We start from the raw sequence: 24,469 nt of genomic DNA, 5'->3' as shown, positions 1-24,469 counted from the left end.
ACCGGCCCTCCAGGATCAAGTTTGATGACCCCTGATATAGAGCAAAATCATTCAGTACTTGTTTATTGACCTGATGTATTAAATCAATATCACATTTGAAAACTCCCTTAATAATTATTAAAAGCTGTCACTCTCCTTATCGCGACAAAGTTTTTCTGTGAGCGGGAATGGAAAACCCTGAGTGGACCTAGAGCGGAGTGATTACAGAGCGCTTCGAGTGGAGAGAGGAACGTGCTTTCGCTCCACTCCAGGCTTTGATCACATCCCCCTCAGCAGGCTGAATACACCTCGTCTTTTCTTAATTTAAGACCTATTCAAGCTAAAATTAAGACATTTATTACATTATTTGAGAAATGTAAGCCTATTTACGGCCTTAAAATTATGAAAAGTGAATTTAAGACATTAAGAACAGGTGGAACCCGGCAACTGACGGAAATCCGTATATAAATAAATAAACTTTAAAGGTGCCATAGAATGAAAAACTGTCTTTACCCTGGCATATTTAAATAATAACAGTTCTGTACATGGAAATGACATACAGTGAGCCTCAAACACCATAGTTTTCTCCTTCATATGTAAATCTCGTGATTAAAAAAGACCACTGAAAAACAGGCGAATCAGAACATAACACCGACTGTGACACAACAGTCGGGATCACTACGCCCCCAACATTTGCATAAACCCGCCCTTGTTCTAAGCCGGCCGAACCATCAGAAGCTCTGCAGGTATTGTAAATAAACAAGCGCGGACAACAGCGAAAATAACAAAATAAATGTTATGTTCCAGGCCGTGCAGGGGGTGTGAAGTGCAGGGATGGGTTGGTGTCTGTATTCAGAAAGGCACAGAAAGCAAATAACGCGAGCCACTAAAGGGACATGGTTAGCTCCTTGCTAGTGGTAGCCTGTTACAGTACATACGATTTCACTCTCAGTAAGGAGAGATGAGGATGATGGCGAATGACTTACAGATCCTGAGCACCACTGACAAGCATCTGATCTTGTGAAATGTGTGGTAAGTACTGTTGCTCCATAATGTAAACATAGTTTGTGTGATCGCGTCTCTTAAAAGTGAAACTATAACGCGATCGATGGATCGTTCAAAAGCAGTTTCAATGCCTCGCATATTAATAACGGCTCCCTGATGCCCGCGTTTTATAATACAGTATAATTACCCGACGATATAACTGCGAGAGAAAGTATTTAAATATATATTTTCCTCCCTGTGCTTCCTTCTTGCTGATGAGCCGTACTGTGAAACAGCTAATCAGAGCAGAGCTCATTATTATTCATGACCCTGCCAAATAAGCCAATAACAGACCGTTTCATTCTAGGGAGAAATCCTAGGGTTGTAAATGGACATGTAAAATCGTTTCTGGAGATTTTTTGCCCTTACCTAAGCCACATACCTTCTGTGTAGATATCAGAGAACAATTTAAAATACTGTATCAATGCATTCTATGGCACCTTTAAAGTTTGAAGTGGGTACTAACGTTTTGAATGAGGTATCATATGCTTGCCAAGGTGGCATTTATTTGATCAAAAATACAGTAAAAACAGCAATATTATGAAATATTATCATTTAACATAACAATTTTCAGTTACACTTTATTTTAAGGTGTCCTTGTTACAGTGTAATTATGCATGTAAGTATAGAGTAATATTAATTGACTGCATGCACTTACTATATGGTTAGGGTTAAGATTAGGGTTTGGCTTAGGGTTAATTTATTAGGGTAATTCATTGTTATTATAATATTAAGTACATGTAACGTGTAACTAGGACACCTTAAAATAAAGTGCTACACAATTTTCTATTTTAATACATTTTAAAATGTAATTACTGTGATAGAAAAGCTGAATTTTAAGCAGCCGCTACTCCAGTCTTCAGTGTCACATGATCCTTCAGAAATAATTCTAATATGCTGTTTTTACTGTCACTTTTGATCAATTTAATTTAAAAGTATTAATATTAATAAAAAAACTAAACTGACTCCAAATTTTTGTAACTTTATTATATTATATTATTATATTAAATATATTCATATTATATAATACTGTATTTTGAATCAAATTCACTGTCATTTGGTAGTTTTTGTGACACGCCATTTGCCTTCAAAGAATATAAAAAAGGCAAAAGAAATGACCCAAAAATGCATTAAATATGGGTACACCTGCAGCTAAAATAAACTTTACTTTTTTATAACAAATTTACTTTGTTTAGTAAATTATTGGCTGCCGACAGCATAAACCACTGATGTAGGTAAAAAAAAAAACATTTGTGCACCTGTTGAGTCCAGGATGATTTTTTCAGACAGATTGCTGTAAGGTCCCTGGCCAGCCTTGTTCACACAGGCCACTCTGAACCTGTATGCGGCACCAGTTGGAAGGTCCATGACATTGTAGTAACAGTCAGCCACACCTGTGGCTACTATCAGCCAGTTAGTCTCACCTAGGAAAATTTTACATTGTTACATTTAAAGAATAAGAATTGGTTGCAACACCCATCCTTTTCAAGAGAGGGCAGTAGAGCTGAAAAAATGATAACTGTCTTTCCTATAGTAGGTAAAATATAGTAAGAAAATATAGGCGATTTAGGAAAATCAAGACCATTGTAAAACATTCCATTTTTGCTTTTAAAATCAAATTGGAACGCAGATGACAATCTTTTCAACAATACACTTTCTGAATCTCACTTTAAATTCAGTCAAAGTAAGATAAATGATGAATGCTGTCTACTAACCCTCTGTCTTCCTCTCCAGAGAGTAGGTGCATGGTGCCGTGGTGTCTGAGGGTCTCCATACCACCAGAGCAGTGTTTTTATACTTCTGAGGCACCTCAGGAGTCCCAGGACTATTAGGCAGACCTACAAAATAATATTTAGTGTTTACTATTAGAAATTCTCTTGGTTGATATGTCTTTTGAAAAGCCGTTCAAAAGATTGTGGTAAATAAATGTTATTTAATACTTTATTTATTTAGCAATCACATATTAAACATCAAAAGAGACATTAAAGAAATTTAAGAAATTTACAAAAAAATCTATTTTAAATACATGATGCATGAAGAAAGAAAGAAAGAAAGAAAGAAAGAAAGAAAGAAAGAAAGAAAGAAAGAAAGAAAGAAAGAAAGAAAGAAAGAAAGAAAGAAAAAAACAAAACAAAACCGTCTTAGGTAGGGCAACTACATAATATTCGCACCTCTGCACCTTTCCATATTAATCAGCTTTGTGAACCACAAAAAGGAGTGAATAATTTATGGCCTGCTGTTCTAGGAGAAAATAGCTTTGCACAACAATAAGCAGTGCATTAGCCTGCTCACGATGTTAGAAAGCCAATGGCATTTCTGTTCTCAAGGCTAAAAGAGCTCCTTCCTGAGTCTTGCTGTGATGAGTTATCCACTAACTCTTAAAAAATAAATTGAACTGTTCTTTTACTGTGTCCCACTTTGATCTCTGTTCTAGTCTTTACTTTTCTGAGAAATTCTGATCACTGCATTGTAGCACTTCTCTTATTTTCTCCTTAAAGCACTGACAGCTCTTCTCTGCAACAAAACTAGATCACAATCATTTTCAAAGAGAGATTTCATTCATTTTCAGTGACACATCAAGTTTGAGAGAAGTGATGCCTAAAATCAGATGCACAACCACGTCAGAAATTGTCAGCAAGTTTGAGTTTGACTAGTGTATTGATGATCATTCTTGTTCATGAAACGATCTATTATGAACTGCTGCAATTTATACGTTAACTTTCCCCAGTATTTCCCCAATATTTAATGGCTGTTGAAAATATCTAAAAAGTCTTCAAAGTCTAAATTTTACTTCCATTTTGTTTTCTCAATCTATTTCTCATTTATTCAGTCCATTCTCCTTCCTAATCAGCCAGACTTTTACTTCCTCATTAGCTTTCTTTCTGATTATCCTTGTCTCAAACTTACGAGCAAGGGACACAACGCATGAGCTGGTGACAGAGGCCAGTGCGTTTAAAGCCACACATTCATAAAGCCCTGCATCCTTCTTGGTGGTCTTCATAATCATCAGCAGCTGTCTCCCGTCAGGGCAGGATATCATGTTCATCCTTGGGTCAATCTCAAGTGGCTTCTTATCTGAGAATGCACAAAGTTAAAAAAGCAAAAATATTAGTTGGGAATTTAATTTTTTCAAATCCACAACCTGGTGTGCTCTAATGTTAATGTTGACATTTTAGACTTTGACTTTGGTGTTGTTACTTTGAGGTGACATTTACTTTGAGGTGAAAAGAGATCCTTCTATATATAGCCAAAAAATAAATAGGTTTGCTTGTGTCAGTACAATTGCTATTAATGCATCCAGAATTTATGCTTTAGTGCAGCACAGATACTTTTAAAGAACAATATACCAAGAAATATATGCGTTTAATCATTTTTTTAAACTCTCAAAGTACTTCATATTGGCTGAGATGGTATAATGTGAAAGAACTCATTTCTACTGATACAACATGAAGCCAATATAGGGAACAAAATCTCTACTGCACTGAGATAATACACTTACAATTATTGCAAAGTTATTTTATATTCAGTATATTCAGTTAAGGATATTGCACTCAATTTAGGTCAGATTAAATTATCTGTAGTCCCATAGAAGCTTATATTACAATTTGTATCAGACCTTTCATCCATGAGATGCGTGGGTGAGGACTGCCAGCAGGGAGGCAGCTGAGAGTGACGGGATCTCCCTCCAAGAGAACATGGTCCCTTAGTTTGATATGGAACACTGGAGGGAAGTCTAATTGTTGAGAGAATCAGTGAAAAGATTAGTGAGACAGGCACTATAATTTATCTCCCACAGCTGTGCCAAAGCAAGTCCATATGCATAATTGATTTATTGATGATACATGTAAATCTTTATAACAAGACCGGATGTAATCAAAGTCTCCTTTTGTGCACAAGTTACTGTGAAATGCATAAAATGAGATATGCAATACCAGATGTTAGACGTGTGTACTGGCGAGAGCGGAGAGAGCCATTCTCCCTGGCAATGGAAGCTGGGATGTCTGGTTGGGAAGCCGTCTTGTCTCTTTTTCCCCTCGTCAACCCCCAGCGGTCCCATCGTGATCTGTGCTCAATTTCTGCAGCTGAAAAAAAATGACAGCCTTTTAACAACAAGAAGGAATGATCAAATTAAGAGCATTAACCAAAAAAAAAATTGGCGTACTTTTAACGGTTGATTCTGATTGGATGCTTGACATGGAATCGAGTGATTCTGATGAGGTCCCTTTCCCTGATTGGGCAGCCAGTTGATTCTGTGGGACACCCATCCTCTTCAGACTGCCACCCTCTGAGGTGGAACGACGCAGTTTTGTGAATATAGGTGTCCTCTTCTCCATCTTGCTTTCATTATCATCTTTCCTGTCCTCAGAGTGGCTCCTAATCCTTGTGGATAGGCTTGCCATGGTACTGCCGATCTTCTTGCGCATGGCAAGAATAGGTGACTCAGAGGGTGCTTTGGACTCAGGCTCTGGGGGAGGCTCAGGACCTCCATCCAACCTCACCATCTCAATCTCTTTCTTTTCTTGGGATCCCCTCCGTCCCAGTGCCCAGGACAGACGACGCCTGGGTGCTGAAGCTTCCTGTTCTTTGAGCTTCTCCTCCTGCCTCTCTACTGATGGGGTTCTTTTCAAGCGCATTGAGAGTCTCCTCATGAAACCAGGGTCCTTCTCCGCCTCACGAAGATCCTGAACTGACTTGGACTTCTCCTCCATCCTTCTTGGTACAAATTCTAAAGGTGCACCAATTGGCCGTGGGCGATACATTTCTTCTGCAGTTTCTGGAGCAACAGTGGAAAGCTTTTCTTCAGTCTTCTGGAATGAGAAGCGTTTAAGACTACGAGTTAGAGAGGACTCACGCTTCTTGAAGCGAGCTTCAAAGACCTCCTCAGATGCAAGGTCCTGAAGGTTGCTTCCAGGAGACGGCTCTCGCTTAGGGGAGGCACGAGTGGGAGTCTTAGGAGGACTTGGCTCTTTAGGAGGATGTTCTGTTGAAGCAACCCGAGAAAAGACTGCAGGATGTTCAGTGGTTTGGTGAAGGTCTGGTTTGGATGAAGAAGTTGACAAAAGGGTTGGTTCAGAGATGTGTCTGGAAATGGATGCATAGACTGGAACAGATGGTGGGCTGGTTGTTAGTGTTGGTGTAGGTGTAGGCACAGGAACAGGATTAGGCTGGTTAGATGTTTGGACCGATGGTACCATGATGGTCTGCATGATACTAGCATATGCAGACACTCTACCATCTGGGAGCACTGTACGTGCAGGGAGTGATGGAGTCACATAGGTTGAGACGACACTCTGGGGGCTGGGAGCTGGGGCAGCTGTTGGGGTCACCATGATTGAGCTGGTGGTAATGGGGAACTCTGGAGACTTTGGTGATGCCTTTACATCTTCCTCAACTTCTTTAACCTCAATCTCTGGAGCAGGAGTTTCCACTTCTTTCTCTGGTTCTTGATCCTCTCTTTCTTCCTCTTCCTCAATTGTTTCCTCTACTATGTGGGTCTTCAGCTTAATTTCATCCACTTTTTGAGACTTTTCACTGGGCTTCTCTAACTTGCTCTGGTCCTTCTCTTGTACATCAGTCTCCCAAGATTTCTGATCAACACTTCTGGATTCATCTGCATTAGTTTTTGGCACAACAATGACTTCTTCGGATTTATTGTCCTTGTAGACCGCTGACTCTTTTTCTTCAATTTTCTCTTCCTCACGTCTCTCTGGTTCTGGCGTATGAATTTTTGGGGTGATGGGACGAGAATCCTTGACTGGCTCTGTGAGAGCAGACATTGATACAGCTTCCTGCAGTCGTCTCTCTTCTATTTGTGCCAGTGGGATCTCTAGAGGTGCTCCCATCCGTCGGTGCAGGGGCATGGGCTCTGAATCACCTTGGCTAAAGGAAGCACTCTTGCGGAGTATCTTGGTCTTTGGGATGTCATCTCTAGGAGACTCGCTGGATGCCGCTCTAACAAGTGGAGGGTTACCAAGGCGAGACCCCCGCACATAGCGCTTCTCATCCCCCATACCTAATGTCTCCAGCAATGGGCCTCGTAATCCACTCATCTTGTTGTCTACAGAGCCACCCCTGAGAAGTCTCTGCCTCATTAGTTCCAATTTAAGGGCATAGTCTTCCTGGCTCAGCTTTGCAACTCCTGGACTTGGGCTTCTCCTTGGAAGCTCCATAGATACTGACTTCTGTAGAATTCTACTTCCATCGGTAGAGCTTTCTTCTGTGCCCTCCTCTGGTTTGATGTGGAGCTGTAGGGCACTGTCAGCCGAGCTCCCTCTTCGTAACTCTCCTCTGCGACGTGCTCCCTCTGGCTCATCTGACTCCATGCTTGAACCTCTGCGCATTGGTCTCTTTGCGTGTTCTGCTCTTTTGGCCAATTCTGCTGGCTCTTCATCAGATGAGCCTTTTTCATCATCTTGTGTTGACCTCTTCCTGGCTCTACCCTTAGCAGATGCATCTCCACCCTCTTTCTCTGACATCTCCACTTCCATGGGCTCTGACTTCTGATGGCTTGAAGCAGGCCTCTCAGCATTTCCATTCGGTCTACCTGTCATTTCATCATCCCCTACAATTTCAGTCAGTGACATTCTAGAACCTGAGAATTCCATATTTATGGGCATTGGGATAAAAGGCAGCTCATCAATGTCTTCATCCGAATCTGAAGATGATGAAGGTGGTGGAGAGCCTTGTTTAAGATGTTGTGGAACAGCAATGGAAATGTGGCTGGAGGAGTCATCCAGTAACTCGGGTATAGACCTCATCACCATCTTAGATTTATAGCTGATAAGAGAACGCTAAAATAGATATGTGAGCATTGTTACAATGACATACTATAATGTTTTAAGCACTGAACAAAAGTCGCTAACATTATCTTACCTGCCATTTTCTTCTGGACATAAACTTTTTGAGGGACTCTGTGCTGATGCTCTTACCCTTATTCAGGGTCTAAAAGAATGAAATATGTATTTTAACAATCACGGTAAATAACTTATTCCATTAAATACTTTGATCTAAAATGTTTAAAACTTAAATTAACTTGATGTTGTATTAATTTAAAAAACATATTTGGATAGCCACAGGAGCATGTCTTTACTCTTCGTCGTTACCTTGAACCAGGGGTGCCGAAGACATTCATTAGCATCGGGTCTCCTGCAGATAAAACAACATTAAACAAATTGCCAGTTAACACAAAGCGCTCTTAGCAGTAGAAATAATTTTCTCGACAATAAATTATCAACAGGAGTGTGGTGCTGCAGATAAGCACTGTAGATTCCACTTACAATCTATCAGCCACCAGCAGTTTAATGATGAATCCCTTAGCTTCATGGCAGAGGTCGGTAAACATGCTTTCTTCAAAAGCTACATTATAGTTCCTGATGTTGAGAACAGAACTGCGGTCGTTTTCTCCAGCAAAAGGAGAAACTCCAGTGAGACTGCAAAATAGAGTTTGTTTGTTGAAGTCTAACTGCAGATACTGGTATAAGTGATGAATATTCTAGGTAAACATATTTTTATAATATACAATTGCATAACACTAATCTCTAACATAATATAATGTAAAATTATATAAATATTTTTATTCTAATAGACACAATTGAAATAATCCTACCATAAGTATGTTAGAACTCCAACAGGCCTGCAAGAAAAAAAAGTTGAATTGTGAGGCACTAATGTATTCATGATACTTTAGAGGCTGCATATATATTTGTTCAAGAGCTGTTTTGTGATGGAGGGACCAGGTGCGTTACCAGATGTCCGTTGCCTTGGAGACGGGTGTCTGGTTAACAATCTCTGGGGCGACAAATTCTGGAGTGCCATATTTGCAGTACTGTGCCTCATCAGGCGTGAACGTTACAGCATTTCCAAAATCACATATGCGGATCTGATCACTACTAAGGTCTGCCATGAGGATATTATCAGGCTGAGCGGAAAAAAGAGGAGTCTAGTCAACACATTGTTTCCTTACCGTGATTATTGCTTACTTATGGAAGTAAATGGTAATGGTAAGCAAATTACATAACATTTACCTTTATGTCTAGATGAAGTATGTCATGCTGATGAAGATAGCTAATACCCTCCAATAGCTGTCTCACACTGAATCGGATCTGCAGCAAACAATTCAGACAGTTTAAGGAAACAGGTCACTTTTGCTAGTCCTGTCCCTACAGAAATTCTGAAAAGAATGCATTATTTTTCCTCTCGATAAATAGAAGATGCAAGAGAAATGGCCCATGACAAAACCAAATGTGACAATAGTCTGCTCAAACATTTGAAACTTGTCTGGTCACTTCGAAAGATCAAACTAGTTCACCCACCTCTGACTCCATTACTGTTGATTTCTTTGTAAGTCTTTCGAGAAGCTCCTCATGGCATCTTTACACATTGTCAAGGACAATCACAGCGGTGGGGCAAAGCTTGTGATCAACTCATCATCACTACAGCGTGTGAGAGGAAGTGTGATTGTGCCAGACTGGATGTGAGATAGTTATACAGTGGGGTCCAAAAATCTGAGTTCACAAGTGAAAATGCATCTATTTTACAAACCATTTTGTTTAAAAAAAAATGCTAATTATAATCATAACAGTTTTAAGTTCAGTGTTGAACTGAAAAATTAACATGTCTTAGTATTTGGTTTGTTTTTCTTTTGCAGTCTAGAAATAGTGCAGGACCTCAATATTTCATATTCATTTCACACACTTTTGTGTGTTTTCAATTTTTCAAAAGCCTAAAACTTTCTGCTCAAATTTGATTTGGATTCCAGACTTTTAGACTCCACTGTGTGATTATATCAATTTAAATGCATGTTTTATGTAAGACGTCCTTTCTCTGTGTGTCTTCCCAGGAGACTTTGCCCTGAAGGAAGGACACTATTTGTGACAGTCAAAGCACAGATGGACTGAAGCAATACACACCGGAAAGATTCTAAGACAGATGACTAAAGCAGCTGTGAATATATAGGGTATAGATTACACAAGCATCTGTAGCAACTCTCAGCGCAGAAGGGCACTATTCATCTGTACGTCTGACTCACAATGAACTACAAAATGATAGTACATCATGACAAACTTTGAAACATCATGACTTATTCAAAATAAAACTTCATTTAATTAAACTTATTGCTTTTATGGCCGGCGATCCTTAAAGCTCTCAGAGATGTTAAAGGATACAGCTCTGTAATGATGATAACAGCATTCTTCTTCTCGAAGGCATCGTGAAAGTAGAGGATCCTCTCATGGTCTAGATGAGACAGGATGTTCAGCTCTCTCAGAGCGGAGGCCTTTCGTTTAGCCCGAGCAGAAATGAACTTGGCTGCATATTCAATCTTTCCCGCTTTCTGCATCACTCGTTTCACATATGAGAACGCCCCTCTAAGGAAAGAAAATTTGTAATCAAATCATAGAAAATAGAACATTTGTTTGGGGAAAAAATGTGAACGCATAAAAATACTTACACTACCATTCAAAAGTTTGGGGGTCAGTATTTTTTATTTTATTTTATGTATTCATTGACAGAGAGAGAGAGATTCAGCAAGGTCAAACTGATCAACAGTGACAGAAATGTATCACGGTTTACATAAAAATATTACCAGTAAGTAGCACAACTTTCCAACACTGATAACAATAAAAACGTTCTTGAGCACCAAATCAGCATAATAGAACATTTCTGAATGGTCATGTGACACTGAAGATTGGAGTAATGGCTACTGAAAATTCAGCTTTGCCATCACAGATTTAAATTCCATTATAAAATATATTAAAATTGAAAAGAGATGTATAAACTGTAATTGTATGTCACAATATTACTGTTTTTACTGTATTTTGATCAAATAATTTCAGCCTTGGTGAGCATTGGTGAGCAAAATATTAAAAAAATCTAGTTGCACTTAAAGTGTACTTACCTAAGAAAGTACTGGTAATATAAGGTAACTAAATGGGGTAGGGTTAGGTTTAGGGGTAGGTTCAGGGTTAGTACCTAGTTATTGTTATAACATTAATAAGTACATAATATGAACATGAGGAACAGGACTGTAAAATAAAGTGCAACCAAAAATCTTAAAGACCCCAATTTTTTAAACGTTAGAGTACATACAGACAAATATTGTGTAAAATACTAATTTGTGAACATTTTTTTCTAAACATATTTTTAGTAATGAATGAAATGCATATTTATAATAAATATTTTTTGTTCATCATCTGCGGTCAAAATGTTGCCAAAAGATACAAGGTATCAAAGATTGCACCTATGATGCCTTAGCATCCTTTTAGAGCAGACAGCTCGCTAGGTTTTGGAAAAGAGCTGTGTAGAGCTGTAGCATGTGTCTGTTTGCAGCGGGTTCAGGTCTTAATAGAATGGTGGCAGTCGGCCATAAAGATTATAATTAAAGCACAGAGAGAGCGACAGCATGCAGAGCAGAGATACAGTGCCACAATGGCTGCACTCCTCTCCGCCCAGTCGAGCGCTCAGTGTACCATTGTGTCAAACAAATAACCCTCCCTTTAAAATGTGGCTTTGACTGTCTTTAACTATTAAACCAAAGTCGCATTGATGCTAATCTGACCTGGTTCAAAACTGACATGGTTTAAGGAGTATGATGAGCATATTGACTGGAGGTGTTGATTTAATTGCATAATATATTGTTGAATTAATTTAAATAAATATTTGCATATGAAAACCCCAAATAAAGATAATTTAAAGACATTGCTGTGGAAGATAAGTAAATCCCAGAATATGAAAGTACTAATGTTCTGTTTATGTCCATATTACTAAACATATTGCTTTAAACTGGGTAGTTAATCAATACAGAAGCTGTGCAAACCTTATTAAGAAGTCTGTATGAGGCACAGAGATCCCATTTTTTCCAACCTGAGAAATTTCAAGGGTCTTGTGGCCTCTTCTGAAGTGGCTGAATCATTCTTTGATTGTGGAGCTTGAAATTGCATACTTCCCTACCAAAAGCGTATTTTCAATAATGTGCCAACCCTTTCTTCAGGTGATGCTTTATTAAACCTTAGATGTGTGTGATGAGTCAGAAGACCTGAGATCTGTCATCAGCGAGAGCTGACGGAGTCGGCTTTTTGAGTTTCTAGGCCGACAGAGGAAATCATTAGAGATAAATGGTGCATGTCCAAGTGAGGCTCCGGGCGGATGACTCACCTTCCAATTTCCTTGTGCACATCATAGTAATCAGTGAGCCTCCGCATCTTTCTTAAGATGGACGCCTCATCCTCCATGGGGTCGTCTTTGTACTCTTTAGCTAGATACAGAAATTACAAAGTTAATTTATAAAAGCCAGTCCAATGAATTGGCAAGTTTTGTTTGGCTACACGTGCACTATGGGTTTAATAAACTTATTTTCACTTCTTTTTCTGAAACATTTCACACACACACATTCACTACCATTTTAATATACAGCGCCTTGCGAAAGTATTCATACCCCGTAATTTTTTATGTTGCTGCCTTATGTTAAACTGCTTTAAATTACTTTTTTTCCCACATCAATCTACACTCCATACACCATAATGGTAAAGCAAAAAACAGGTTTTCAACATCTTTGCAAATTTATATAAAAATAAAAAACTTAAATGATTCCATTGCATAAGTATTCATACCCTTATCTGGGTCAATTTAAATTTAGCTCAGGAGCATTCATATTGCTTGTAGGTGTGGCAAATTCAATTGAATGGGTATGATTTGGAAAGGCACACATCTTAATAAAAGGTCTAATAGCTGATAATGCATATCAGAGCAAAGAACAGAGTTCAGAAAATAATTCTGCTTCATTGAAGGCTCACAAATGCATGTAGTCTCTGTTACCCTTAATATAAGAAGTTTGAAACAACCAGGATTCTTCCTAGAGCTGGCCTCTTGGCCAAACTGAGCAATTGATGGAGAAACTTACAGAAGGACAAACATCACTGCAACACTCCACCGATCTGGGCTTTATGGCGGTTTGGGCAAACTCAATCCTCTCCTCAGTGAAGACACATGAAAACACACTTGGAATTAGCAGAAAAGCACCTAAAGGACCCTCAGACTCTGAGAAACAAGATTCTCTGGTCTGATGAACCTCAATTCTAAGCATCGTGTTTGATGGGAACCAGCTCTGCTCATCACCTGCAGAGTATCATCCCAAAAGTAAAGTGTGCTGGTAGCAGCCTCATGCTGTGGGGCTGTTTTTCAGCAGCAGGGACTGAGGGACTCATCAGAGTAGAAGAAAAGCTCAATGCACCAAAATATTGAGATAGCCTTAATGAAAACCCAGTCCAGAGCATTCAGAACCTCAGACTGGGCAGAAGGTTTACCTTCCAACAGGACAATGAACCTAAACACACACACAGCAAGAGTGGCTTACAGGCAACTCTGTGAATGTACTTGAGTGGCCCAACCACAGCCTGGGATTAAACCCAGTCAAATATTTCTGGAGAAACCTGTAAATGTGCATCTGCTCCCATCCAACCTGACAGACCTTGAGAGGTGAAGAGGTGAGGAGAAGAATGAGAAAAGCTTGTCACATCAAACAAAAAAGATTTGAGACTGTAAAGGTGCTTCAGCTAAATATTTAGTTAAAGGTATGAATACTTATGCAATGTACTTTCAGTTTTCATTTTTTTATTTTTAATAAATTTACGAGGTTGTGACAATTCTGTTTTTGCTTTGTCAATATGGTGTATGGAGTGTAGATTGATCTGGAAAAAAAAAAAAAAAAAGTAATTTAAAGCGGTTTAACATAATGAGGCAGCAACATAAAACGTGAAAAAAAAAATTATATTATTATATTATTATAAATCATTATCCATTCACCACACTCACTTATTTTATTTTTATTTTTCTCATTTCTAATTTGCACATACTTGACCTGTACATACATAGTCGCCTATATAATATATTATATATTGTGTATTTTTTATTTTTTTGCTGCTTTGTACATTGGTTATTGGCTATTTCTTGTTATTTTGTTTTATTACCTGTGTCCTGTCCTGTTACTGTCTTTCTGTTGCACTGTGGAGCTTCTGTCACTACAACAAATTCCTTGTATGTGTAAACATACTTGGCCAATAAAGCTCATTCTGATTCTGATTCTGATTCTGATATTCCAAGACATAGGCTAGAACCTGTGATTGCGAAGTACAGTAAATATCCACACCGGTGCGGTAACTGACTGCCACACATACTCTTCAAAGATTCATCGCCGCTGGAGGCGTGCCGACTCTCAACCCCACACATGGAAGATAATTACGCAAAAAGCTGCAAATCCAGGTTTTCAAACAGAGATGGCGACAAAGAGGCAAAACTTACAAACTGCAGCTTTAAGGAAATCAATAATATTCTCATAATTCAGAACCTCATTGGAACTGGAGAAGGACAAGGGAATCCCCCAAACAAAATGTTATCTTTGGCCCCATGACAGTGCTGGATTTATCACTTTATTCCATCTCACCTGGTTTGGACACGAGGTTGCAGTAAGGTGGTGGTGAGTCAACATGCTTAGAAACACAACCTCCTTCATTAAAGTGAAAGTGCTTACCGATGTGGACAGTCAGCTCAGCCTTGCAGGACACAGAGCCGGCCAGATTCTTAGCAGTACAGGTGTAAACTCCTGAGTCATCGGCTTGAGTGTTCAGTACCACTAGAGAACATTCATTGTCATCGTACACAAATGTGAAATGGCTGCTTTCGGACAGCAGGGTGTCTCCCTGAAAATCAGAGAAACACAACTGAGTGGCCCATCCAACTGTTGTGATTTGAATTTAAAATGCTTTTGTGTGTGGGTTTGAGGTGAACAGGGTAGTGATGAATTAAATAGAAGGCAAAGCCTTGAGGCAGGAGATGGAATATCCAACAGTACCATTCAAAGCATAAATTAGCATGATTTACAGAATGTGATAATGCTCTCAGGGATATGGCTCAAGGAAATATCAGGCAAGCAGAGTTAGTGAGAGATCAGCAGGTGGAAAAGGGGCTGACATGGATTGTCAGGTGTACATGGGAAATAGAAAAGAGATGAACCCTCAGTGACTGTAACTGATATGAAAACAACAAACATCTACCTCAGCATGAGTGTCAGGAAAGGCTTATGGTGAAACAGCAAGAATTTTTGGCTTCAAAGAATTGGGGTTTTTAAAAACAAATCTAAAGCACAAGCGCTCCTAGTTGCCCTCTGGAACATTTTTAAATGTATTTTCATATTTCTAAAAAAATTTAAATGTTGTACTTACGATGTTTATTATTTATAATGTAAATTGTTTTATTGGGTCAAAAACATTTATTTATTTTTTCCAAATCCATTTTTCAAATTAAATGAGCTATTTGTTTTTACTACTATTTATATTCCCAGTTCGCAAGCTGCAAGTTTGTTGAGTATTATAGGTTTTCACTGCCACAAATGTTGATTTCTTTTCTTTTCTTTTTTTTTTATTTTTTTATTATGCAAACAAACATGCTATTTACAGGTGACAAGTCAGATACAGAGTAACCAGGGTCAACAAAACATACATGACAGCCAACATGGTTTGTGTGAGTATGAGTGTGTGTGTGTGTGTGTGTGTGTGTGTGTGACTGGGTGTTGGGTTTGGAAGTATAACTAAACAAAATAATAAAAAATTAAATAAATTAATCAAAAAAAAAAGAAAAAAATGTTGATTTCTTAAAAGAGAACCCTATTTAATAGAATATAAATCCTCGAAAACTATTTTCTAAATAGTACATGCACTACAACAAAAACACACACCTTATACCAGAGGATGTCTGGGACAGGCTTTCCTTCAACCACCACTGCAAAACGAGGAGTCTCGCCTACATTCACATCCAGGTCTTCCATGATGGTCTCAAAAGTTGGCGCCACTAGAGACAGAGAAATCAATGAAACTCAGATTATGTGCAATAATAACAGAAACACATACAGTTTGTATTCTGTACACAGCAACATACCTGCCATTTCCAGGGTTAGGGTGCAGGTGTCGCTGCCATACTTGTTGCTGGCGATGCACGTGAGCTGACCAACATCACTGCTCTTTACCTTGCACAGCTTCAGCGTATGCTGGTCATCATCAGGCATGCTCAACTCAAACAGACCCGGTCTGTTAGACAATGTCACTGCCCCTCTGAAAATATACAAATTTTGCTCAACTACCTTCATGTCCTTTCAAAAGCAAAAGGATGGTTTTAATATTTTAGGTTATATGACTATAATTTAATAGATGCAAGAAACAAAAGACAGAATTCAGTAAGCAAATAGAAGTACCTGAGAAAACTGTTTAGGCATTCTGAACAAACCCTAACAAAAATATTTGAGGAATACTAATACAGTGCTGTCTTAAATGATAGCAACAAAGAATTATGAGCATAGGAAAAACTTGCACTGCACGTCTAATCAAAGTTATCCTGGGAATCATGATTTGAAAAGGATAGAAGGCATGAAACAATGACTTATTTTTTTCTGTTCAAGACACAAAGCTATTGTATGAATACAGAAGACTTACAGCAATGCAAACAAGTCATATGCACAACAATAATTGTATTTTTTGGCTTGCAATTATAAACTCCCATTTTTCATGTGTGTAAAAAAAGCAGTAAAGATCACAAAAGCAGCTCGGACATTCTTATAAATATCTCATTTTGTATTAGATTTAATAAACAAGAAGAAGAGGTGTAAATGAGTAAATGATGACCAAATTTTCAATTTTGAGCATTTTTATTTAAATTTTGAATAATTATTAGGCATAAGAAAAAAGCATATGATCTGTAATTGATTTAATACAATCAAAATGCATTTCCAGAAATGCCAGTCACTTCACTCTTCAAATAAACATCTGAAAAAATATGAATATTAATAGCTTTTGAGGAATATTAATAGAGTGCTGTATTAATCATAGCTACAAACAATTATTAACACAGGAACAATTGCACTGAATGTCTATATGCAAAAAAGTAGCAATCCTTTGTATCAAGACTTGAAAGGACTTTTATTTAATAATCATATACAAATATTACGGTGCTTTTTTATCTTAAAGCTTGCAAGTATGTATTCCTAACCACTTTTATAGTATATAAAAGAGCAGCTCAGACAATCTGTTGAACATCTGTGTTAGACAGAAGAAACAACATGAGAATGAGTAAATGATGAGAGTATTATAATTTAAGCAATTTATCCCTTTAAGTATTGTATCAACAGTTTCATAAGTTATGAATAATTATCAAGCATAGCAAATACGTAGCCATTCCAAAATGATTCAATGCTATCAAAATGCAAAATACCTCTTCCATGTGACTGATGCATTGACGTGGTTGAGAGTGACTATGATGCTTAAGGGCTGCTTCTCCACCATATACACAATGTCCGGCTTGTCAATGATGACAGGAGCCTCCTGGAGGTACGGACCTGCAGACGGAGAGATAAAAGCCAGTCTCTTGCAATAACTCATGCATCTCATTGACCTGTCTGACTGTGGCTGTCCTTGTCTGCTGAGGCATACCTCTATCTAGCAGCTGCACTGGCTCGGTGGCAGGCGATGGCTTGCTAAAGGCCTTGCTGGTGATTGATAGCACCCTGAAGGCGTAGCGGACACCTTTAGACAGATTGGTAATGGTATAGGTGGTCTGTTTCAGGCAAGAGGCGATGATGGTCCACTGGATCGACCCTAGTGCTTGCTGCTGAACAGCATACATCAGGGAGCTAGGATCTGGAAATATAAATAAAAATCTTTTTGCGTTAAGTTTGAAAGCCAAACCAAAAAAGGAAATCGGATTATTTCTGATACATTTTTAAAATACACTGCAAAGAGAAGAAACTGTGCTTGATAATATGGAACAAGGACACTCAAATTTTAAGGCTTAGGCAGTCAATTGAGCAGTAAATCTGTGATTGTTTCCAACAACATCACCAAACATAGAATATCTGTTGGAAAGTAATAAATAAAATTGTACGGTACCACAGTGCTAGTAAACTATATTTAGCTGGTGGCCATACTTGGAAATGTGTTAAGGAAATAAGAGGAGGTCAGGTTAATCATCGGTGATGTTCTCCAACTAGCGTCACTACACTGTTGCTCTATCAATATTTACTGTATGCTGAGAGAGTACATTTAGTATAAAGAGAGGATGCCAATAGAGTGACTCTTGGAAATAAAGATCACAAATGAGATCTCTTTAATGGAAGAGTTCACCAAAAAAGTACAATTGTGTAATTTATCATCATGTATTTGTTAAATTCAATAACTTTTGTTACACAAATCTGTCATATGGCTTTAGAAGACTTAAATTACAGTGCAAAATTTCCATATTATGCTTCTGTGGTGCTTTTGAATCATTTTTGAAGCTTGAAAGCATCAGTTTCTATTCATTGAAAGACAACAGAATTTTCCTTTATTGTCAAACTAATCCTTTAATATCTCTATTTCTCCAAGACCACAATAAGATCAAGAAGAGAGCCACTAGTCACAAAACAGAAAGTCCTGTCCCAAACTCAAACTATTGGTTGAACCTAATCAAGTTGCACTTCTGGTGCAATTAGTGGTGCAGAAATGATACACTTCAATTTTAAGAGCCTTGCTTCTCTGGTTTTGCACGTAAAACCCCACCAATAATTAAAAATTTGTCTTTAGAGTTTCAGATATGTCAACATTTGTGTCTATTTTCATTCCCCCTAAAGTATTTTAGGGAAGCATCTGAGAAACAATGGATATTTAAATGAAACATAACAGGGAACTCCATTAAGAATAGCTCTATTATCCTACAGCTATGAAAAAGCAACCACTGACCAATTAAAACGTTCCTTTGGGGAACTTTAAACCTTTAAATGAGAAATGCAACAGTACAAGAACAGTTTCGAAATTAAATTAATATATACATAAATAACATGCATAATTATACCAATGGACGGATCCAGTCTTCTGGGTTTCTTCCAGCTTAGCGTGATAGTCTTGCCAGTGATGGACTCAATGACTGGGGTCCCATCTGGCGGGTCAGGAAGGATGTCTAAAACAGCAAAAGTGTATTTATTTGGTGCCAGAGGAGTCTCTCGCTATTTTTCACACATGCACACATATGTGTCAACCTTAAAATAAATTGTAGTATTACTTTGAACAGTCTGGGATGTGAAAAAAAACCAAAGCAAACTGAAATAAGCTGTGGTTAAATGACGCTGATCAGGCTGCTAACTTGGGATTGTCTAACTAATACTTTGGAGTAACTCACATCAGCAATAGGCACTGCAAATTCAAAGAAAAATATTTTTAAAACACCATTTGACCGATTAATTTCGGGCAATTACCAGACAAGGATTAAAAAACATATTTTAAATAAACTGACACTTAAAAAAGTAGAGCTGAACAAAACAAATATTCCCAACAGAAATCTATAAATATATAGGAAATTTATTTTATAAATTAAGAATTTATATAAAATGTATTTATTATTTTATATTCATTCATTTTTACCTATCCAATCCTGAAAAATCACATCTATTTTTGGGTTTTTACTCAGGGAACTTGTGTAATCTGCATGTTTAGTTTGTCAATATTGTGGTTATCGATAAATAATAATATATGAAATATTTGCATAAAAAGCTTTTTTCAATTTACTGGTGAGCTTTTTAAGTCCTTTTTAAGATGCACTTTTTCTAATGTATTCCAGTTGTTAAACAAAGCTAGCAGAAGCCATTGATACATTAAACTCACCTGTCACATAAAGATGGGCATAGCAGGTGGCCTTGCCCACCTTATTGGATATGACACACTTGTAAACTCCTCCGTGGGAATGACAAACAGAGCGGATCACCAGGCTGTGAACATCTCTGACTACAGAAGAGACAACATAGAGAACAAACACTTCATATTCCTGCTATTCCCACCACTCACACCATCATTTCCACAGAGACTGCCTTCCGGAACAGCTTAGCAGACTGTAAGATAATTGAATTATATTATCAACTAACTTACACTGTGTCATTTTTCTGTCCTCTGTGCTGTCAATCCTCTTGCCATTGTGAAACCAGATTATGGCTGGATACGGCAGGCCAGCCACTTTGCACCTGAGCACAGCCTCTCTGCCCTCAACTACATCCAGATCGTAGAGCGGCTTGACAAAGTCAGGCATGGTGAAACGTTCCACCTCATTCTCAGGCACCTCAGGTTCCTCGGGAATGGAGGGCATTTTTTCTAGCTTCGCTCTGGTAAAGACAAACCAAAACCATCAAGATGTTATGTTTTTATGCAAAAATGTTTAAAGAATGGTTTTGTGATTTTAGTCCTTTGATGCTTCACCTGAAAATTAAAACTGTCATCTTAAACATGTCAAAAGGCTGTTTTTGTCCATGCACAAAGTTATCGTATCCATTTAAAAGATTTGGAATATGGTGCACATGTCATTTGGATAACCTTACGTCATTTGGTGTTTTTGGAAGTAAAAAGTCACACCGATCTATCCTTACATGGAAAAAAATTATGCAATGATTGTTAAAAATTTCTCCTTTTGTGTTCCATGGACAAAACAACACCATACATATGGAAGCTTATTTCCGTTATAAAATAAAATAAAGTAAAATAAAATAAAGGCAAAATAAAGGCAATTGTGACTTTTTCCCCCTCACAATTCTGAGTTTATATTTCGCAATTAAATTTTTTTTCTAAATTGTTAGATATAAATCCACAATGGCGAGAAAAGTCAAAATTGTGAGATAAAGTCACAATTACCTTTTTATTTTTTATTAGTTATTCCTTCATGCGACTCACAATTCTGATGTTTTTATGCAATTGCAAGTTTATATCTCAAAATTCAGATTTTTTTCTCAAAATTGTAAGAAAAAAGTCTGAATAACCTTTTTTTTTTTTTTATTCCTTGTGGTGACTTTTCACAATTTTTTAGACATTTTATTTCTCAGAATTGCGCAATTCTGAGTTTATATTTCGCAAAAGAAAAAGAACTTTCATTTTTGGGTGAACTAAACCTTTTAAACAAGTTCTGAGTGAATCATTAGTCAAAAGGTCATACATTTGAGAGGAAACTGCTGGTCTGGGCTCCTGCACATACAGCTCCGCTGCGCACTCGGCCTCCCCGTGTGAGTTCCGCGCTACTACTGTATAGAGACCCTCATCTTCATTACTAACATGAGAGATGATTAATGAGTGCCGTCCTCCTTCTTTCAAGATCCGAATGTCTTCGCTTTCCTCCAGCGGATGATCTGTTGAAGACATGACACACAAATGACTCAACTATCTTAATGTTCATTTACAGGACTGACACTGGGAGGCACTCAAGGGAATTAGACTCATACCAAAGTTGCTCCAGATGACCTGAGGAGGTGGCGTCCCGCTGACCTTGCAGTCAAATCGAGCATTACGACCCTCGATAACTTCTAGTACATCCAGCTTACGGGTGAAGAGGGGCTCTACGGATGCTACAACCTTTAGCTTGGCACTAGAGGTCAGCTCCTCTATAAATCACATGACATGTGAAGTGAAATAGACAGTTTAATAAGGGTCTTGCAATATGCGCTGATCACGTCATGAAACCAAAAAGGGTCATACTTATATAACCTTAGCAACATGTTTATTTATTGGCATTAAATGGACTGTTTCTTTTGTTGCTGCTGCATGTTTAAAGGGATAGTTCACTCAAAAATTAGAACTCGGTCAGTATTTACTCGCCTTCATGTCGCTCCAAACCTGTATAACTTTCTTTATTCTATGGAACACAAAAGAAGATATTTAGAAAAATGTGTTTATTTTGTCCATGCATTCTTGTTTTGGACTGCCTTAACAATATGGGGAAAAAAACATTCTTTAAAATATCTTCTTTTATGTTCAGCAGAAGAAAGTCAGTGATACCGGTTTTAAACATTAGCGTGAGGGTGAACTATCCCTTTAAGATTTCTGAGAACAACAATCTACTCTGAAATATATGCTTGTCAAACTGCATAGGCCAGGCTGAAATAGTCATGATGATTGTTAAAAATAAACTTCAGTTGCTTATTTCCAATGTTAGGATCAATCAAAAAGAATATGCAGAGTTGCTACACCAAGCCAAGAAAATGTCATTCCTCATGATACAGTATTACTTGTTTAATGTAATGAGACTTGTAGAACAATGATGTGTTGGTGCATAAAACAAAACATGTGGACCAATACCAAAGCTGCTCACCTTTAGCTGTGCTCAGTTTGCAGGTGTACGTTCCACTGTCATCCTCATGTACAGAGTTAAGCAGAAGCCTGCACCTTTTTCCATCAAAGTGCATCTTACAGTTCAGCAGAGCTGGTTGGATGAGCTTCCCATCTGACAGCCAATCAACATCTGTGTCCTGCGGGCCAATCACATGACACTCGAACAAGGCAGTCTCCCCTGCCTTCACCATCACGTCCCTCACTGGCCGAATGATGGCCAGGCCTGGCTCTATTGGACGAGCTGGAGGAAAAACTATAAGGATCAACCCAAGAGCGGCTGAGCGGCCAGCCGCAGCATATTGTAGCAAGAGTCAGATTTCACTGATCACGTGAAGAGAGGCGCTTTCAGTGCGAGCGCTTCAGTAGAGCCTGGTTTTTATAATCGCCGCGGCAGCACGAGCGTGAAGGTGTGGAGGATTTGGTTTTCAAACTAGAGTAAAAGACCACTTCTTTAACCAGAGAAGGTGAACATGCTGGTATTCTTGTAGAAAAAACATGCAAGTCCTGTCAGCAACAGCAAGTTTAGTTTTCGTTTCGTTTTCGTTTTGAAAAGCTTGTTATCTTTGCCGTTTACCTCACGTTACGATATGGAGGCTTTCCTTATTTTTAAAATATTATTATTATTTGCTTCCTCAGTGTTTGCTAAACATTCTGTAATTTATTAGTCGGTATATAATACAGCATGTGATGTGTCATATGCCACGCCTCGTCTTATTCGTTTTTTTAAAATAAATGTAAGCTAGTTTGTCATTGTAAGGTACTGTTTTATTGTTGTTGTGCTTTTTAATTAAGAATAACAATGAATCCATCTTTTGTTTTAGTCTTAAAAAGTGAAAGGTGTATAGATATAAGCAAAACAGACAATTATCTTTTCTTGTAAAACATGACACCAAGATCGCAAATTTGAAAGTGAAAGTGCACGAAAAAAGGAATTCCTGTTCACAAAATTTAAATCACAAATAATACTGATGAAAAAGAACGGGTTGAATGTTGAACACTTTCGTTACCATATAAACTATGATAAAAGTTCATCAGCATGCATTGATTAATCAAATGTTGTATCAAATAAATAAATAAAAAATTGCGACCAAATGATGTGCTTGTGCGACCAGTGGGAAGAATGAGTCTAGAGCCCTGCATTATATTAAACCAAGGCATGACAATTTCTTCTGTATTCATTTAAAAACTACTCACATTATGCAGTCAAACACATTCATTGACTTGCATGAAAAACTGAAATCAGCTGCTGCATCGATCATTTGAAAAATCCTATTTATTAAATATTCAAAAGGCGATAAGCAGTGTTTAGGAAGCTACAAACCGCTCATAATGTAAAGTACTTCAACTACAGTGATTGTCAGGGTAATGAATCTATGAATGGCTTAGTTGTCTCTGAATATTAAGCTGAGCAAGAAGTATATTAACAATGAAAAATCACATCATCTTTAGGAAAGAATTATCTACATAATTTATCTTGTTTGTGATTCCTTAATGCATACAGACCATGCAACAATAGCTGAAGCCCCTACCTTTCACCTCCAGTTTGCCCTCACACTGTTTAGTCCCATACTCGTTGATGATCTTGCAGGTGTAAACACCAGAGTCTGACTTCTGTGCCGATTTAATTATCATCTCAAAGTTGCCCTCCTCTGTCTCATGGACGATATGCCGTGCACCTGTTTTAATGGTCACTCTGTCTCTCAGCCTGATACAAAGGAAAAGAAAAGTTTAGTTATTACAATACTTCAAAATGAACAAACAGTCCATACGGTTTAAAACTATATTATGAATTATCTAGACAAATATTTAGATTTGAACATACCAATAAAGCATGGGTTTAGGTTGTCCAGTCACTCGAACAGACATGGTCACCTCTTGACCCTCTATAACTGTTTGGTCTCCAATAACAACCTATGTTGGTAAATGCAGAGGCTCATTATTGTTTTCTATTAATATGAATAAGCTGATGGCAAAAAAAAATTATATGGAAAGAAAAGTTTTTTTCCATGCTTTTTTGCGTTTTCTTACAAAACTTTTCTGTTCCCACAAAAAACTTTGCATTTGCTCAATAAACATTTGTGATGGAAATAAAACGAAGTTCAAGGATGAGAGCGAACGCAACGTTTCTTTTGCGAGGGAACCCAAGACCATTTTTTCTCCCATATTATATTTTTTTCATGCCCATTTTTACATGCACAAAAATATCAAAACATTTAATCAGCATCTTAATGTTTCCAAAAAAAATAGAATAACAGGAATGGTCATGTTTTAGATTATTTGGATTATGAGGATTA

At 37.8% G+C, this 24,469-nt stretch overlaps 1 protein-coding gene across 1 annotated transcript in view; it reads right to left on the bottom strand.

Moving 5' to 3' along the window:
• LOC306877443 (striated muscle preferentially expressed protein kinase-like) overlaps positions 1–24,469 on the bottom strand; it is a gene marked incomplete at both ends in the record, with an annotated part of 83,886 nt that overhangs the window by 6,282 nt on the left and 53,135 nt on the right. Inside the window, 28 exon segments of the mRNA XM_079429213.1 lie at positions 2,283–2,447; positions 2,739–2,861; positions 3,931–4,098; positions 4,640–4,756; positions 4,956–5,105; positions 5,186–7,814; positions 7,897–7,965; positions 8,127–8,169; positions 8,301–8,453; positions 8,630–8,656; positions 8,769–8,941; positions 9,048–9,125; positions 9,336–9,393; positions 10,188–10,388; positions 12,175–12,274; positions 14,546–14,714; positions 15,749–15,861; positions 15,949–16,121; positions 17,275–17,398; positions 17,493–17,699; positions 18,889–18,993; positions 19,695–19,814; positions 19,956–20,185; positions 21,007–21,196; positions 21,290–21,448; positions 22,156–22,416; positions 23,705–23,880; positions 23,998–24,086. Of these exon segments, the coding sequence (XP_079285339.1) occupies positions 2,283–2,447; positions 2,739–2,861; positions 3,931–4,098; positions 4,640–4,756; positions 4,956–5,105; positions 5,186–7,814; positions 7,897–7,965; positions 8,127–8,169; positions 8,301–8,453; positions 8,630–8,656; positions 8,769–8,941; positions 9,048–9,125; positions 9,336–9,393; positions 10,188–10,388; positions 12,175–12,274; positions 14,546–14,714; positions 15,749–15,861; positions 15,949–16,121; positions 17,275–17,398; positions 17,493–17,699; positions 18,889–18,993; positions 19,695–19,814; positions 19,956–20,185; positions 21,007–21,196; positions 21,290–21,448; positions 22,156–22,416; positions 23,705–23,880; positions 23,998–24,086 (6,370 nt within the window).

This window comes from Barbus barbus (assembly GCF_936440315.1).
Source record: "Barbus barbus genome assembly, chromosome: 11".
In the NCBI taxonomy this organism is placed as follows: domain Eukaryota; kingdom Metazoa; phylum Chordata; class Actinopteri; order Cypriniformes; family Cyprinidae; genus Barbus; species Barbus barbus.
The sequence above is the reverse complement of the archived record's forward strand: the minus strand, read 5'-3'. Positions and strand labels throughout refer to the sequence as shown.